The sequence below is a fragment of the Pyrus communis genome, chromosome 11 (assembly GCF_041283825.1).
Source record: "Pyrus communis isolate YQ-2024b chromosome 11, ASM4128382v1, whole genome shotgun sequence".
Classification (NCBI taxonomy): domain Eukaryota; kingdom Viridiplantae; phylum Streptophyta; class Magnoliopsida; order Rosales; family Rosaceae; genus Pyrus; species Pyrus communis.
This window is the reverse complement of record NC_142575.1, coordinates 451,449-468,214: the sequence shown is the minus strand read 5'-3', so window position 1 is coordinate 468,214 and position 16,766 is coordinate 451,449. Positions and strand designations below refer to the sequence as shown.

General features: G+C 36.4%; 3 protein-coding genes across 5 annotated transcripts; 1 reads left to right on the top strand and 2 right to left on the bottom strand.

The window, feature by feature from the left end:
* Positions 1–3,355: 3,355 nt before the first annotated feature.
* On the bottom strand, positions 3,356–7,840 carry LOC137742266 (glucan endo-1,3-beta-glucosidase 4). 2 transcript variants are annotated; one of them, XM_068482088.2, is made up of 5 exons: positions 7,597–7,840; positions 6,451–6,579; positions 4,612–5,856; positions 4,014–4,041; positions 3,356–3,914 (listed from the first exon to the last, which is right to left on the bottom strand). In XM_068482088.2, exons 2-5 carry the CDS (start codon positions 6,515–6,517, stop codon positions 3,773–3,775), a joined length of 1,482 nt encoding a protein of 493 aa, XP_068338189.1. In that variant the 5' UTR covers positions 6,518–6,579; positions 7,597–7,840; the 3' UTR covers positions 3,356–3,772. The 2 variants fall into 2 exon arrangements, with proteins under 2 accessions (XP_068338189.1, XP_068338188.1); XM_068482087.2 differs by lacking the exon at positions 7,597–7,840 and adding an exon at positions 7,226–7,570.
* A 1,196-nt stretch (positions 7,841–9,036) lies between these two features.
* LOC137742334 (serine/arginine-rich SC35-like splicing factor SCL30A) lies at positions 9,037–12,773 on the bottom strand. 2 transcript variants are annotated; one of them, XM_068482175.2, is made up of 6 exons: positions 12,474–12,773; positions 11,890–12,080; positions 11,638–11,715; positions 10,622–10,786; positions 9,932–10,069; positions 9,037–9,496 (listed from the first exon to the last, which is right to left on the bottom strand). In XM_068482175.2, exons 2-6 carry the CDS (start codon positions 12,057–12,059, stop codon positions 9,274–9,276), a joined length of 774 nt encoding a protein of 257 aa, XP_068338276.1. In that variant the 5' UTR covers positions 12,060–12,080; positions 12,474–12,773; the 3' UTR covers positions 9,037–9,273. The 2 variants fall into 2 exon arrangements, with proteins under 2 accessions (XP_068338276.1, XP_068338277.1); XM_068482176.2 differs by having other exon boundaries at positions 11,890–12,077; positions 12,474–12,628.
* A 703-nt stretch (positions 12,774–13,476) lies between these two features.
* LOC137743337 (transcription initiation factor TFIID subunit 7) lies at positions 13,477–16,310 on the top strand. The gene is made up of 6 exons (XM_088678987.1): positions 13,477–13,647; positions 13,773–13,886; positions 14,973–15,106; positions 15,195–15,314; positions 15,422–15,493; positions 15,918–16,310. The coding sequence occupies exons 2-6, from the start codon at positions 13,775–13,777 to the stop codon at positions 16,077–16,079; spliced, it is 600 nt and encodes a 199-aa protein (XP_088535113.1). The 5' UTR covers positions 13,477–13,647; positions 13,773–13,774; the 3' UTR covers positions 16,080–16,310.
* The last annotated feature ends 456 nt before the right edge of the window (positions 16,311–16,766 follow it).

Genomic DNA, 16,766 nt, shown 5'->3' with positions numbered 1-16,766 from the left:
CTAGCTTCCGACTATGGTAACAACTAAAAACTAGTAAATTGGTGGTTAATGACTTCTTGAATTTGGTACCGAGTTTTCTTTATGGCTCTTTTTTGTCAAAATAGTCTCTGAAATTGGCATAATTTTTCACTTTGATCCCTTGTAATGAAAGTCGATAGAAGTGATCTTTGAGTTTGTCTAGCATAAATCATGTGGGTCTTTCAGTGAAAAATTTGTCAATATCCTCGTTAAATTATCACGTGAACGACCAAGTTACCACCTTTTAAAGGGTATTTTTGTCAGACAACCCCTCCACTTAGTGAGGATATTGACAATTTTTTCACAAACGTACCAAAATGATTACGGTGTACAAACTCAGGGACTACTTCTATCGACTTTCATTGTTACGGACCAGAGTGAGTTGTTATGTCAATCTTAAAGACTATTTTAGCTAAAAAGCATTTCTTTATTAATTTGATTATATTAATGATTGTCCATATGTGGTTTATCAAATATTTTTCTTTAGACAAATGATACATACGTGAAGTGCAAGTAGTGAATTATCATAATAGTTTAAGGCTTTCTTCTTCAATCCAATACGTCTTAGGTTTAAAATTTGAACCCTTCCTCCTTGATCCCTTTAATGTAATAATTAGTGTAGAATATCATTTGCATTAAACAATAAAATAAACATAATACTGGAAGTGGAAGTTGAACACAGCATCTCGGACTCCTTGAAACTTTGCTAACTTATTTCTATACGATTAATTTTGTGTTTATAAAATCAAATGAAAATTATTGCATACACTTTTTCTTACAAAAATATGTAATGCTATTTAAACATATGAAATTAATATTATTGCTGGCACTTTAAACATGTAGTGATTGCATGATATTGCAAAATAAAGTAAAAAGTTAAGATGAATGCAAAAAGTAAATAATCGGAAATCGTTTTACCGTTCTATAGACGTTGTCATGATTTCATTAGTTAATTGAAAAACATAGTTCATCCATTATTAGATAATCCTTAAATAACTAAATAGATTTGGATTTAGCTAATTTTTTGTAGATATGGTTTTTAAATGTTAGAAAATAAATGGATTGGATCATCAAGTAATAATGTAGAATCTTAAAAATAAAAAAAGGAAATAGAAAAGAAGGTACAGAGGAGAATGTAGCTAGAATTCTTCAAAAGTTAAAACAAAAGAGTTTAGAAGTGAGGTTTATATTAGTCTTTACTTGGGGTGGAGCTGGCTAAAAGAATTTGAGAGAGCCAATACCACATTCATTAACCATGTTCTAATATAATTAAACAGAAGTTCATAATTTTGTCATCCAATTACATGGAGCCACATGGAAACTAAGAGGCTATGACAACCTCCAGTTTACATTTAGCTTCACCCCTGACGGCGAGAAATTTTTAGTTGTGACGGCAACTATGATGACAAAAAAAATTCTAAAATGAAGCAGCCTATAATATGGCCTGTCATCTTTGGGTAGGTGCATATACAAACACAATGGTTGAAGAGAGCATGGCTTATTGGCACCGGTTGCTGGAATTCCAGTGTTACTCGACTTGGTGGCTGCCGGCTGGCAACCACCCTCAATCACAAGTCGTCGAGTTTTTCTCTGGTGATCTGGGGCGAATAAGATTCCTGCATGGTTTAAGCAGTTAGGTTCTGTTGGAGTTATAAAAATCAGTTTGCCTGTTTTCAGAGATTCTCACTCTATAAAATTAATATTCTTCATCTTTAAATTAGGAGTACAATTCTGAGGTGAGGTTTGAAAAAGATATTCGATTGAGTTGACACCGACAAAGTCAGTAACGATGATAAAAAATAGCCTTTTATAACTCCAATTTGATTTTGAACAGGTGAAGGTACAACTCTTCTATATTATTTTGGTTCAACTCTTGTGTGTGTTTGTGTGTATGTATCAATGTTTTAAAAGGCAAAGGCGTAGGCGAGGTGTGTCATGGATAGCTCCGTCTAGACGAAAGCCTTAAGGTGTGAGGCGAAGCCGCACGAAACTTAAATTTTTTTAATATATATACACATACATACATATACATAATATTTTGATGAGATATGTGGATGTGGAGTCCTAAAAAGAAAAATAAATCGAAGAGCCGGTCAAAATCATATCAATGGATAGTCTATTCAACTCCATTCAAAACATAAACCATATCCGTAATGTAACACTACCCAAAACCAGACAAGAGCATAAAACAGCATTGTCCAAATACACGAAAAACGAAGAACTGATGGGTTTCCAATCTGTTGGCCATCCCTCATCGGTGGGGGAAAAGAAAAGTAATGGGTTTAAATAAGATTACCCCACTCTAACTAATATCAAAAATTTTCTTTTTCATAAAACCCTTGACGGATTGCGCCATAGTAATTACCAAATTGAAAACAGTATCTAACTCATTAGAGTAAGGCCCCCCAGCCTGTCGATCTAAAAATTCCAACATGCTGCATCGGAGCCAACCTCTGAGTTTCAAACTCAACCTACTGTCTGCAAATTTGAGTTTTTTATTTTTTATTTTTTTAATAAAAAAAAAAAACCCGATATCCATGCTAAAAGACATCCAAAAATAAACCTCAGTAATCGAGCAACAAAATCACAAAGCAAGGGATGCAGCTATTAGGATGTGCTCAGTTATCTTTGAGGAAAAAGACTACATAACCTACCACCCACAAGCCTACAATGATATATCACTCACAGTTACAGATAAAAATCAGAATAAACACCATAATCCAAAAGACATGATTTTATCACGCTAAACATGCCTATGAAAACCCCTTTTCAGCAGTCGAAATAAAACTCAATCAATTACAAATCCATGATAAGTATAATGGGTTGAAAAACGAATAAGAATGGTTGATGCGCACACCAGAAACCTAATACTGATAAAAAGACCTTGGCAGAAGTCTGAAACAAATTGCAGCCACACATGATTAAGCTTGCTTGATGCGCACACCAGAAACCTAATACTGATAAAAAGACCTTGGCAGAAGGCTGAAACAAATTGTGAGTTAAGGAGTTGAAAGATGAGGAAACAGAAAAATAAAAAAGAAAAAAAAATTATCAGAGCCAGGTTTCGATCCTGGGACCTGTGGGTTATGGGCCCACCACGCTTCCGCTGCGCCACTCTGATTTGCTGATTGTAGAGGCGGAAATATGTTACATAATGAAAACATTTTGGATATATTGCGCACTCTTAGAGTGGTAGAGATGAACTCAAGCTCATCAACAACATAAAACTACCAACTTGGGGAACAATTTTAGATACAACGCGTTAAAAGAATGTTTTCCTTTTATTATTCGACCAATAAATACAAATTTAATAATCTAAACTACTAGTAGGAAGTCATTTATAAATGAAAACTCTTAAATTCAAATATCAGAAATTGTGAGTTCGTAACCAATTTCATGCACATATAATTCGACACGATGAAAAGTACATTGGAAGATCGAAGTACTTTTTGGTTGATAAGGTACAAATCAAGTTCTAGTTAAGTTGGTCCAATAAAGTCAAGGTCTAGCCACTACTTCATCAGAAATGCCTGCAAAACGAACTACACAAAACTCCCCATAATTTGCAGAGGTGAAGGAGACAACCTCAGAAGTTGGAAACATTGGCAAAATTGATGAAACAATGCACGGACGTTTCCAATTGTGTCACCAAGCTTGTGCTGCCATACAGCTCCTGGGTCTTCTTCAATCCGTTTGATATGTCGAATGTGGTGAACTACGCTACACGGTAAAGAAATCTCGATGGAACCTCAAGTCAAAGCAATAGCAATGTAAGAAATGCTGCCGGCATGAGATATTGAAGATTGGAAACTTGTAGATTCGAACTCCAGCCTCCAACAGCAGTTGAAGGTGCAACTGATGCTGGTGTAAGTCCCGCAAATTTGCTTGAATTAGAACTGTATCATAATAGGGCAAGTTTAGAGCCAAACTCATAATTTATTGTACAGGTTCTAAAGTTATAATTACGAATATCTGGAAGAGGGTGAGATACTCACCTTCCGGAAAATTTACACGCGCCATAGCCTGTGAACGAATGCCCAACAAAACGAATATTAGGAGGATAAAGAGAAAATCAATGGAAGGAATATGCTTAACTGTAGAGGTAGTAGAAATGTACAAAGTAACCATGAAAAGAAACAAAAAAATGAACTTCAAGGGTTGACAAGCAGACCTCAATAATCAATATTACAATCAGAAACATGAAACCATTTTTCATGTTCAGATGCAAGAGTAGCACTAATTTAAAAACCACACCGTAGAAACTAGTTAAAGCTGCATTTGCTACAAGCTTACTTTTCTCGGAAAGGTTCTGTGAGCCACTAAACTATTGTTTTGTTCAACCAGAAAACCAATATAAGAAGCATGAGGTTCATTGCAACAATAAGAGAAACAAAAATTAATGATTGTCGACATTGCAGTTAGGCCTGTTTCCAACTGATAAAACAGCGTAGCTTAATGAAAGGCAATTCAAACTACATTTCTTTTTCTTCAGAAAACTTGTCTTTAAGACTATCACAAAAATAGTGCTTACTGCATCCAGATTTCAAACATACTCAATAGTCGAGGGATAACAAGATGTTGACAGAAACTTACTTGGATCAACAGAAGATATTATGGCAGTGTCATCAAAGTCACATGTTCCGCCAGCACTTTTCATCTTTTGATAATAGTCATTATAAGCATATGAAGCATGATTTACAATAGTATCGGGGAGATAACACCGCTGCCCTCGTTGAATGGGAGTGCAGTTAGCCCCACCTTGCCCACAAGCCCAGTTTATGCCATCCTGCAACTTATCTGGATCTGCATTAGCTTTCGCCATGCAGAAAACCCCTGAAGAATTCCCAGTAATTTGACTGGAACTCAAACTTAAGGGATACACAGCAGACCCATTCGTATATAGCACACCCCAGTTTTTCTCTGACACTGGCCCAGGCCTCTTGTCCTCGTTGAACAACTCGTAAATGTACGTGTTGATGGGCAACTTTGGCTGGCTGGGTGGACCTGAATCATTTAAAACTCGTCGAATCAAATTATTGGTGTAGGTCTGAGCATTTCCTGTGTTGGCATCGGACTCTTTGGATCCACCAAACCATGGCCAACCAGTCTCGGTGACAACAACAGAGATCCCAGAGAAATTGAAATCCTCTATAGAATAATAGGTGGCATCCACCATAGCATCAAACATGCTGTTATAGTGGAAAAGAGTGTTCGGGTCAACAATCTGCTTGACAGAGGGAAGTGGTCGGAAAAGAGCATAATCAAGCGGGAAAATTCCATCCCCATTGGTGTAACCATAATAAGGATACGCATTTAGCATGTAATAGGAATTTGTGTTTTTAATAAACTGAAGGATTTGGTAAATGGTGTGTCCCCATGAGTAATTAAAGGTGGCAGTGGACGGGGGAAAAGGCTTTGGGATTATATCCATGGATTGTGGAGTTGAAATTTTGACCTGAAAATTTAGGTTTGAAGCAACTAAGGCTTTATGAAGGTAGTTCATAGCATCGACCAAAACTGGCGCAGCATGAGGAATTGAGGTAATGACCTCACTGCCAACAGCAATGGCGGTAATATTGGTTGAGGGCAAATAAGCAGCAACATTTTTGTTAATCCAGGCAGCTGCTGCTGATGAAGACTCTCCAACACTTAGGACTTCCTCATTTGTGACACCTACCATTACTTCAATTCCGCTGTTTGAAAGGGCTTTCAGCATGTGAGCATCAGCATTGTAGAGGCGCACATGTGTAATTTGATGGGCTTTAAGGAGTGCTACTGTATCTGTCTCAGATGGAAGGTCCGAAACATCGGTCCCAATGTTTATCCCTATGAATGCACCTATAAATTTGAAATTGTGGGTTCAGTAACTTGCTAGAGTGATAACACTACAACAAGTAACATAGGCATGTCTAAATTCCAAACGGTGTGCTTCCGTTAAAGGCATTAATATATTAAAAATCCTGAAAACATATAATCTAGATATCATGTGGACATACTCGAAAATTTCCTAAGACCGCATAAACCTACAAAGGAAAAGCCTCCAGAACAAGGCAGGCATGGAAAATAACATTTTACAAGCAGAAAGACATATTACCAAATCAGAGAAGGTAAAGTGAAAACGGCATTCTTTGCAAGTATAAGTGAAACACTATGTAGATGTATGCTTTCCAATTATAACAAGGGCAATAAATTTGTTTCTTATCATACTCACTTATCACAAGCCGAGATAAGGATGTACTTTGGAATGCAAATCAACACTCTAAATGATACAACGCTTAAGTAACATAAACATGATGTAGGGAATGAAATATTGAAGAAGTCGATAAGAGACCAAAACCTCACGACGAGGAATTCCAGGCAGATTGGAGCTCGAATTTATACTATAAAAAATATATATAATCAACAGAAAACAGAACAAGGTTATAATGTTACCTAGTACATTGGTAAACATGCCAACTAGAAGGAGAAGCACGCCTCCAATCCATTTTTCACGCATCATTCGTGCTAATAAAACTTCAAATTACACCTCCAGTGTCTTGCGGTTAGCCTGTAAGTACTAAGCTGCAAAAAAAGAACCATATACAAAACGCGATGAGATCCTGATCATGATGAACAAAGCCAATTTCAGCAAAAGCTTTGGGTATCAGAGGCCTTTGTAGTCTATAGTGTGCATTGCCAAGTGATGTACAACATGAAAAGCGGATCAAAAGTGAATAACAAAAAGAGTAGAACAGGTTGATTTCGTAAGCACAATTCAACAACATTGGCTCATCAGCAGCGAATTCAATTTCCAAGACAAAATGGTAGACGCTAAATCGCACCACTAAAACCAGAAAATCAAAACCAAAATTCCAATTTAAACACGATATACTTTTAGTCTCAACAGCTGACAGACAATAGGGAAGTACATAAGCAACATTTCATTGATTCCTCGAACTTCTCTCAGTTCCCTCTTTAGCATTTTTGAAACGAAATCCGAACCAAAACTTGTAATCTCAAGCTATCAGCTTGAGCAAACTAAATTCCACATAAAACTGAACAAGCTTCGATTTTTCGCACAAACACAGCACGAGAAATGACTAGCCAGAGAACCCAGATGCAGAAAACCATGAAAAAAACCATTGCAGAAGCAACTCGACCACAAACAACACAAACAAAAAGAACCCAGAAACTGAAATTCAAAGAAAAATGACCGGAAAAGCAGTACCCGATTCAACTTCCCCAGCTGCAAAACAACCACAAAGTTTACTTCCAACGATTCAAACCAGCTAAGAAAAACAGTAAAGCACATAAGAAACTGAAGCGCCTAGAACCAAGGATCTAAGAAAGATTGTTCATTTGGTTAAAGTAAAAAAAGTAACTCCCTCAAATGTGGAAGCCAGAAGAGCACTAAACACACATTTCTAGCATCCAGACCCTACACAAATTACATCCCAGGAAAAAAAACAAGCACGATAATTTCTGACAAAATTTGCCCCCACCTGTCCAATCATATTAGCATTATTCATTTGCAAATAAAAAACAACTATAATAATATAAAAAAAAATAATAGGAAGAGGAAGGTTGTAGAGAGAGGACCTGCAAACGGAAGCTTGAGTAGCAAATGAGCAGCCACTGGAGAGAGTGAGAAGTGAGAACTCAACCGAAGCCAAGTCTTTGAAGCTCTGGTTGCTTTGTTTGTTCATTGGTTTGTCTTTTTCTGCATTTTTTTTTTTCTTTTTCTATTTTTATTTTGATTTACTTTTTCACATAGAAGAGGTATATTCTCTTGTTCAGAGAGTCACAGGGATCGGTGCAATCTTCTTCTAATTAATTATTTAAATAAGTGTTGTTGTCATTTTAAAAATCTCATTTTATACTTCTTGCAAGTATATTTTTTTTTCTTAATATAAAAAATTTTAAATATAAAATAAAAAATAAAAAATTTAAAATGTTAATAATATTCTCATTATTTAATATGTCGGTGATTTTATTCGGTTTTCCCTCCAAAAGCCATTTTTCTCAGGTTGAAAGAATGAAAAAGGTGATGAAAAGTCATCAGATTAGCCGCGTGAAAATGAATGGTGGTTTTTTTTTTGTCAAAAGGCAAATGTACGCGGCAGTGGCCCAAAGTACAAGATAGACACAAAGGAGATGAACAGTTTTGAACTAAAAATTCAATGCCCTTTAACCGGACTTATAATGTCATTAGCACTACAATTATGGCTGAGAGGTGTCAATTCGACTCTTGGGTTTGATAACTAATTATGATTAATCTGTTGTGTCATTTAATTTGAATTCATATCCGTAAAAAATTCAAAAAATAACTGATGATGCTAGAACAATTATCTATTTGAATAATATTTGCAAATTATAATTAGACTCTTATATTAAATTATTAAAGAAAGAATCACCAACAGCAGCCACTTCTTATGATCTACAAACTATTACCTTAAAACATGACCTCCCAAGCAATTTTTCAAAACGAAAAGCAGACGATTGTAAAAATAAAGTTGAAAATACTGTCACGTCGCATAAGGTCGACTTCAAAATTAGACATACATGATACGCGACGATGGATTGAGATCGCAATCGTCAAAAAGTTGTCTGCTTTCTTTTCAACAGTTTCTGTGCTCACTGGCAAGACATATTACGCCGGATTTGGATCTCATCCGGATTCAAATTGTAAGGATCTAAGTTCCTTGCACCATTTATCGTGCATCTTGCAATCATAAATCATTTGATTTTTTTTATTTAAAATTAAACATATTTAAAATTAAACACAAATAGTACCTGATAAAAACTAACCGCATGATAAACAACTAAGATATGAAGATTCCTAAGATCCTCTTCCTATTACACCAAAGCCTTAATGGGAAATGCAAGACGCGGAGATTCACAGCTATTCCTAGTTGCACCTCTCTCTCTCACGAAAAGAGAGATGCCACGGGAGAAAGGCTCTCTCAATAGAGACTTAGCAAAGACCAGAAGAATTTAATGGAGCAAAATCGCAAGCATGACGATAAGATAACCAGAAACTTAAGGCAAACAAAAAGAAGCCGAGACAGATAAGATTTGAGTTCAAAATTCTGTCATACATGTCATTCAAATAAAAGCATAAACCTACATATCTTAATCCGAAAGACTACCATAGTCACCCCATCAAACAGTAGCGTCAACATCGTACTGACCAGAATACTATACGAACTCCAACAACAGATGGCATAACAAGTCACTTTCCGCTTACTTAAAGAGAGCAATTTATCTTTTTACTTTTCATGGACTAGGAGATCTGTCTCCATTTGGTGCCCTCGGGTGACCTTCATTGATAGGGCTTCGGCTTCTTCTTATGTTCCGCCTTGGACTATGGCTTCTGCTTCCGCTCCAGCTTGGACCCCTAACTGGGCTCTGACTACGGCTCCTTGACCCCTCATATGGTGGAGGAGATCGAGAAAACGACTTCTCTCTGCTGTACCTTCTCTCTTGGGGTGAGACAGATCTAAAAAAATACAGAAGCAGCAGGACGCGCAAGGAACCACACATCAGAATAAATAGAAGGAATCACTAGACAGAACCATCTAAGTAAATACACATACAATATGAAAGGGATTCAGATACAAGAGGTCTACCATATAAAAATGTTAAAGCAGCATTTTTTATCAAACGTCCGGAGGAAATACAACAAGCAATCAATATCGGTATGAATGATTCCACCGGAACCCTTTATTTTTAAAAAACACCAACGGACAGTAGAATACTAGCCATAACCCTAAAACCGAAAAATATATATCTATCTCAAAAGTCTAATGCATCTTATTTGGACTCTAGGAATAATAAACAGCAGGTTGCATAACATGAGTAAGTAGTTTCAAAAACCAAAAAGAAATGGCTTTACCGGAAAGAAGACACAGCTAAGAAGAAACAGAACTATTACCTGGAATAATCCCTTCGTTTTGGAGGAGAATAATAACCACGGCTGTGAGATCGAGATCTTGCATGCCGTGGAGGTGGAGAACGTGAATAGCGAGGAGGAGACCGTCTTCGATCACGATATCGACTAGTAGTCCTGGAGCTAAGAGAGAAAAGATTTGAAAAGTTAGATGACGATGCAACTCAGAAGCAGAAAAAGTATCGTATCAGTTTCTCAATTATACATTATCAAATACTATCTCAATTCACATTGCACAATGTGTGCTGAATCAAACTAGATAGCAGAACCGTTGCAAGCAAAATTACTAGAATAACTAATTCCAATATTTACATATGATTATCAATATACTATGTATATTCTAATGCATGAGCTCTATCATTTCCATTATTGAGAATGAATATGGGCATTTTTTACACTTCCTAAATTGATATACACAGATTGGCAATCCCCTGGGTTTTTTTTTTTTTTTTTTTTTTTTTTTTGTTGAAAGACTTTGGTATATGTTAATATACATTGACAAGGAATGTACCAGTGACTTCTATGTTCTTTTAACAAGTTCACAACCACATAAGATTGATTACACAAAATTTTGAAGGAAAAGAACATGCAGATAGACATCCAGAAGATATATTAATTGGATTAAACAGCAACTTCCCAAACAATATAAAAAAAAAGCAATAGGCAGGTTTTTACCTTGCACGCTCCCTATGCCTCATATCAGATGGCTTCTTCCTGTTCTCCTCTGCAAATACAACAGTTACCTCCCGACCAAGAAGAAGCTGACCATCCATTTGATATTTAGCCTCTTCAGCATCAGAAGGCTCAACAAACTGGACAAAACCAAAACCACGAGGCTCCCTGCGAAAATAGATGGAAAGAGAAGAAAAACAACAATAGTCACAAAAGGAGCTATACTGAAAAGCAAAATTATGCAAATACTTAAACAGACCCAAAACCTTTCCTCATAAATTTGTCGAAATAATCGCCAAAATATGGACGGTCACTATAAATAAGCAAGCACTTGGCTGCTGACCTTGCAAGTGTCAATTTTAAGATGAGTTGAAATCCTTCAAGACTTGAAACATCTTCACAATGTACTCAAATCCAACTTCCTTCAAATCTTCACTACCACTAACATCATCTTCAAAAGAACTCTAATTACTTGATTCTTGTCTTCAAAACTTTAATTTCACTGTTAAACCTCACAAACTTTAATTAACACACCCAACCAATGGTAGCAATTAGAAAAGATCACGTAAAAGAAGCCCCCATCTTAAGGACAGTATCTAAAAAGGAGCAGAGCAGGTCTGGTAGGTATTCCAATATTGAATTGATTCCTTTAGAAAATAATGAAAATAGCATTGAACATGTTCTCAAAAGCTATGCTTTTCTTTAAAATAAAATGTGGGCACAGAAGCATGCAAAAAGCCATCATAGCAAGTACGTGCAAGAGAAGTTCAACCCTAGTGATTACATCTACATATATCTAAACTTAAACTAAATTTGCTAAACCAGTGTCGCAAAAGCTTGTCAAATCATGCCATAGTTTCAGAAATCATGAAAAATAAGCAAGCAGAAAACTATAAAATTTCTACTCATAAGGTGAAGTATACGTACACTGGACACAAAATAAATAGTTTAACATATACAGAAAAACAAAATTATTATCTCAACAAGATATTCGACCAAAGTTACTCTGATATGCTCACCCAGTATAGTAATCCTTTGGCAGGTAGATGTCCTTAAGCACGCCAAATTGCCCAAATGGCCTGCGGAGATCTTCTGGCCTGTGATAAAACACATAAAACGACAACAGCTCATTAATTCATAAGTTCAAATAACTTGCCCCTTTCATGCTTTCCCCTTTAAAACAGCCAACACACTCCCTTACGCAAAATTTGCGATGCAATTTGACCATTCGACCAAAAAAAGAGATGACATATGGGTTAACCACAACAAACCTGCAATCATGGCGAAGGTTACGAACTAGAAGACTTGTAGGAAGATCTCTACCACTACCGCGACCACCGCTATAGCGACCCCTGGGGCTAGGACTTCGTTGTCCCCTCCTACCATATCCTCCCCTTGGGGGTGGTGGAGGTGGTGATGGACTGTAACTCCGTCCCCTCATTATATAACTGTCAGAAACCTTCTGAAATTTTTCAAAAATTCATTAGAAACACCAAAGAAAAAAGTTCTCCACTAATCTATAAGTCCTACTATCAAGAAATAAAATTTTCAGGCAAAAACATCCAAACTTTCGAGCCCGGCTATGCATTAAAAAATTACTACAAGAACAGCAATTCCAAGAAGAAAAAAACCCCAATTTTTACTTAGATCTTTTCTTCAAAAACTGAAATCGAAATTGAAATTGGCTGCATTAATCACGAATTAGAACCATATACTTGAGAGAAAAGTTACCAATTTGACAAAACTCCTTGCGATTACATAAACCCTAACAAACATAAACTCCCGAACCCTAACCCTAACCCTCACCCTAACAATGTGTAAAAGTATTGAACGAGAGAGAGAGAGAGAGAGAGACCTGAAGGCCGAGAATCAGAGAGGATGGATTGCGGATGTGGAACTCGACAGCGGTGCTCTGGTCTTGCTTCGGTTCTGAAAACGCCCAGGCACGGCGTCGATAGAGGTGATAAGAAGTTTACAGAAGATGATATCCGTAGTCGTTTATATAAAAGTGTCTAGGGTTAACCAATTAACGAAACCCAAGCCGCGCGTGCTTTGCCATGCTCCCCGTTTTCTTCTATAGCTTTTATCCCAACAATACCCCTTCATTTAAAATTCTTCGTTCACACTCCCTATCTTGTTTTCACATTCCGTTTCTAGTCAGATGACTCAAATCAACTAACAATCGACAATCGACAATCAACAGTGAATTAATAAGGGGTGTATAAGAAATAAAACGAGGTGTGTAAATATCACTCTTAAAAATAAATGATTCATGTATGCGTTGTTGTCAATGCAACAAAATCAAGTCAGTAAGAATTGAAGTCTTTATTCATTTTTCCGTTAATTTCTTTAATTATTGATCATAGAGTGGGTTTTTTTATCATTCTTTGTAAAGGGGCATTCAAGAGTTCACTAGTCACTCAAATTGTAATCCCATATGAAAATCAATGATTTTTCTATCATAAAATTTTACTTTAAAATTTCAATTTAAAAAAATTGAGTGTAATACTACTAATATAAGAATCAAACGGTGTTCAAAATGATTGCAATAAGAGAGATTTTTATTATTTTAGTTCAATATATTGATGTCGGGATTTCAATGTCTATATAACAAATGATAGAAAAAATAACTAATTATAAAATGAGAAAGAAAAAATTTAACGAGTGTTTTTTTTTAACAAACAATATTATCTACACTAAAATACTAGAATGATGAACTAAATCTCACAATAAACTAATAATAATACAATTTAAATTCGTTTTAACAAAAATACCTGGGACCTTAAATAATATCATACAAATCAAAATCACGATTCTTGTTTTTTATTTTTATACACATCAACGCACCTAAAGCCCTTAAACGGGGCCCTTGTATTTGAGTATTTTACCAGTTTTTCTTAAATATTTTTATTCCAAAAATACCCTTCCCAAATTCTCCGTTTCATAATCTCCTCCATCCTTATTGTTCGTACAGGAGCCAGGAGCAGAGCAGTCCCATTTCTTTCCTTCTGACATTGATTTTCTCTCAGGTAATCTCTCAGGCATTGAACTTAGGATTGAATTTCTGAATTCATTGTCGTTTACTTCGCATCTAGGGTTTCGTTTCTGTTTTTGTGCTCGTAATTCATGCTGATCCGGTGCCGTTTTGTCGCAGTGATGGAGGAGCAGTTCGTGCTCAGAGTCCCACCTTCTGTTGCAGAGCGACTGGACCGCCTTCTGGGCGAAAACGCTTCTACCGACGACAAGTCGTTGGATTTGTCATTCGAAGGTCAGAAAGAAACTCCCTTTTGCTGGATTGAATTGCGTTTTGGTATCAATTAGTCGTAAATTAATCTGTTGTATTGAATGCGTTTTGTTAATGGGGGCCATTTGATATGAATTAGGGCCAACTGATATGTAATTAATCAGTGTTTAAGGATTTTTTGTTTTTGTTTGTTTTTTTTTTTTTTGCAAACGATAGATTTTGTTAGATTAGCCACAGAGAGCTTCGACCGCCCGCCGTCAGTGTTAGATTAGTTGTTTAAGGATTAATCAGTGTAATTAATTAGTGTTTAAGGATTAAGATGTTTGTTATTAAGTGGCTTCCTTAGAGATTGTCTTGGGGGTTTGATTTGAGGGGTAATAAGCACTTTTGCTCACAAGCGCATTTTAGGAAGCGCTTTTATAATAAACAAGTCAAAATTGTTATTAGAATTCCAAGTTCTTGGAAAAGAACTTGCTTTCCCCAGAAGGTGATTCTACGACGCACAAACACTACTAAGTTAGGAAGCGCTTTAGCTCTTACGGGGAGCAGTCCCAATCAAGCCCTAGGTTTGTCAAAAAGAATGCTATATTGGTTTGAAGCTCTTTAGTTATCTTGTAGCTTTGATGGTGGCATTTGACAGCCATCTGGTATGCATTGTATTGTGGTATGTGATTCTTAGTTGTGATTTGCGTGATGCCTGGTTGTGTTAATCTTTTCTCTGAACTCGTGAACATTTTTAGTACAATGCAGATTCATGCCATGTATCATACACCTTTTGGGTTTAGTTTGAGCAGATATGTGAGATTTGTTCAAGGGTTTTTGAAGTTGTAGTATTTTGGCATGTGTGGAAAGAAAAATGTAAATAAATAAGTCAAATTCATTCTCCACATTCAGGAACCTGCCCTTATTCAATCTTTTGCCTTCTTATCACTGTAGCTCTTTTTTTTTAAAACAGTTTCCTGATCAACTTTCGTTTCTAGTATGTTTTATGGACATGGCACAACTAGTGATGAACAAGTAACAACGAGAATTCTAGTATATTTGTTTAATACTTGTTTTTTTCCCCTGCTTCACCGAATGTTTCACTTGTAAACTTGAAATATCTTCCAGAGGATGGTAGGACTGGCACATTTCTCATTGGCAATGACCGTTTCCCTGCATCACTGTTTGATCTTCCTTGTGTTGTGGAGTCCTTCAAAACATATGATGATAGCGTGTTAATTAAGACTGCAGACATTGGTCAGGTGTGTCTTGTTTATCACTATTTAATCAGTTAAATATATCAATGCTTGATTTCTAAAAGATTTATCCGAACATTTGCGGTTTTAACAGATGATTATGGTTAGAGATCCGAGTGATCCAGCTCCAGATACAGTGGAGTACAGGCATGGTCTCACCCCTCCAATGAGGGATGCTCGAAAGCGAAGATTTCGCAGGGAGCCTGATCTAAATGTATCATTAGCCTCTTTACATTGGAATTTTTTTCAGCTTTATCTTATTGCGATGTCCTTTCATACCTGGATGCTTTTACTGATTGCAATTTTCTTGCATTTTTCCAGCCTGAGCTTGTCCGGCGTGTTGAGGAAGATCTACTGAATATTAGTACTAGCGGACCAGCTGATAATATTGATATCCTCACTGATTATGTTTCATTGTTTTCTTGTTATCATTTTGTGCAAAAGGCAATATAGAATTCTTCTGTCAAGTGTGAAATAGGATCCCTACTGCTATTGGTTCTAGTCTTAAGCCTGATTGAATGCCATTTTCTGATGTTTGAGGCTACTTAAATTGCTGACATCCGTTTTACTGCTCTGTTATTTCCTTTTTTCAATGATACTTCTTTTAATGTTCTCATGTTGTTTAGGTTACAAATTTGAGATTTTTATGTCAAAGCATGTGACACATTTGGATTGTCAATGGAGAAATTTCTTTTCCAATCCGTGAATGAAGGATTCGACCATGTCTTGTTGCGACACACTAGATTAGTACATATGTTTCATATGTGCACTGTCTGCATGGTCTGTTTTGCTTATCCTTAATTGAGTGGGCTCACATGTTGAAGCAGCTGAGCAAGAAAAGGATGGAGACGGAAATGCTCGTAATGCAAGTAAAAAGCCTGTTGAAGAACCTGTATCACAACCTGATGTTCCAGAGGCAGCTACAAATGCTGGGGATCCCGATAGAAGTGACTCTGATGAATCCGACGATTCAATTTGATCCAACGCCTCCTGCGGATATGTTTTTCCCTTCAGTCTGCTTGATGCGGTTGCTGAAAACATACCCGAGATTACAGGGATGCTTATCATGGTGGTTTTGTCACTCGGAAAATCTGAAAAAAGAAATGCTTGTGTAATTTGTAGGGTTTGTATTTTATGCAATGGACAACTTGTCCACAACTTTGTATTTATACAACTTTGTTAATAGATTTTGTTTATCATTTGAATACAATCGATTTTCGTACTCTAAACTACAATGAGGGGTGGGGGAGGGTTCAAATTCGAGACACAATAAGTTGAAGTGGAAAACCTTAACTACTAAGGAAAAAGAGGAAACAATAACGGGAGATATTATATGTGCGCCAGTTGCATGTTGGGGCTGGACATTTGGGGTGCGTTGTGCTGTTCATGTTTGGATGACATTAAATTTAAATGGTAGGCCATATAGGGCAGGCCCTATGCAATAATTTCTCATCGATGAGAATTAAATTTAGGAAACTTTAACGAAAACTTCTCGATACTGTTCACTTTAACGAAAAACCAAATTTTTACACTAAAAAGTCAATCCTGGTACTATTTACTTTACTTTTTATTTCGTCTTTATCGTTAAAACTCAAAGTTTTCAAGCCATTTTCATTAGTTTTCCTTTATATTTATGCAATAGTAATTAGATCTGCACATTCAAAAC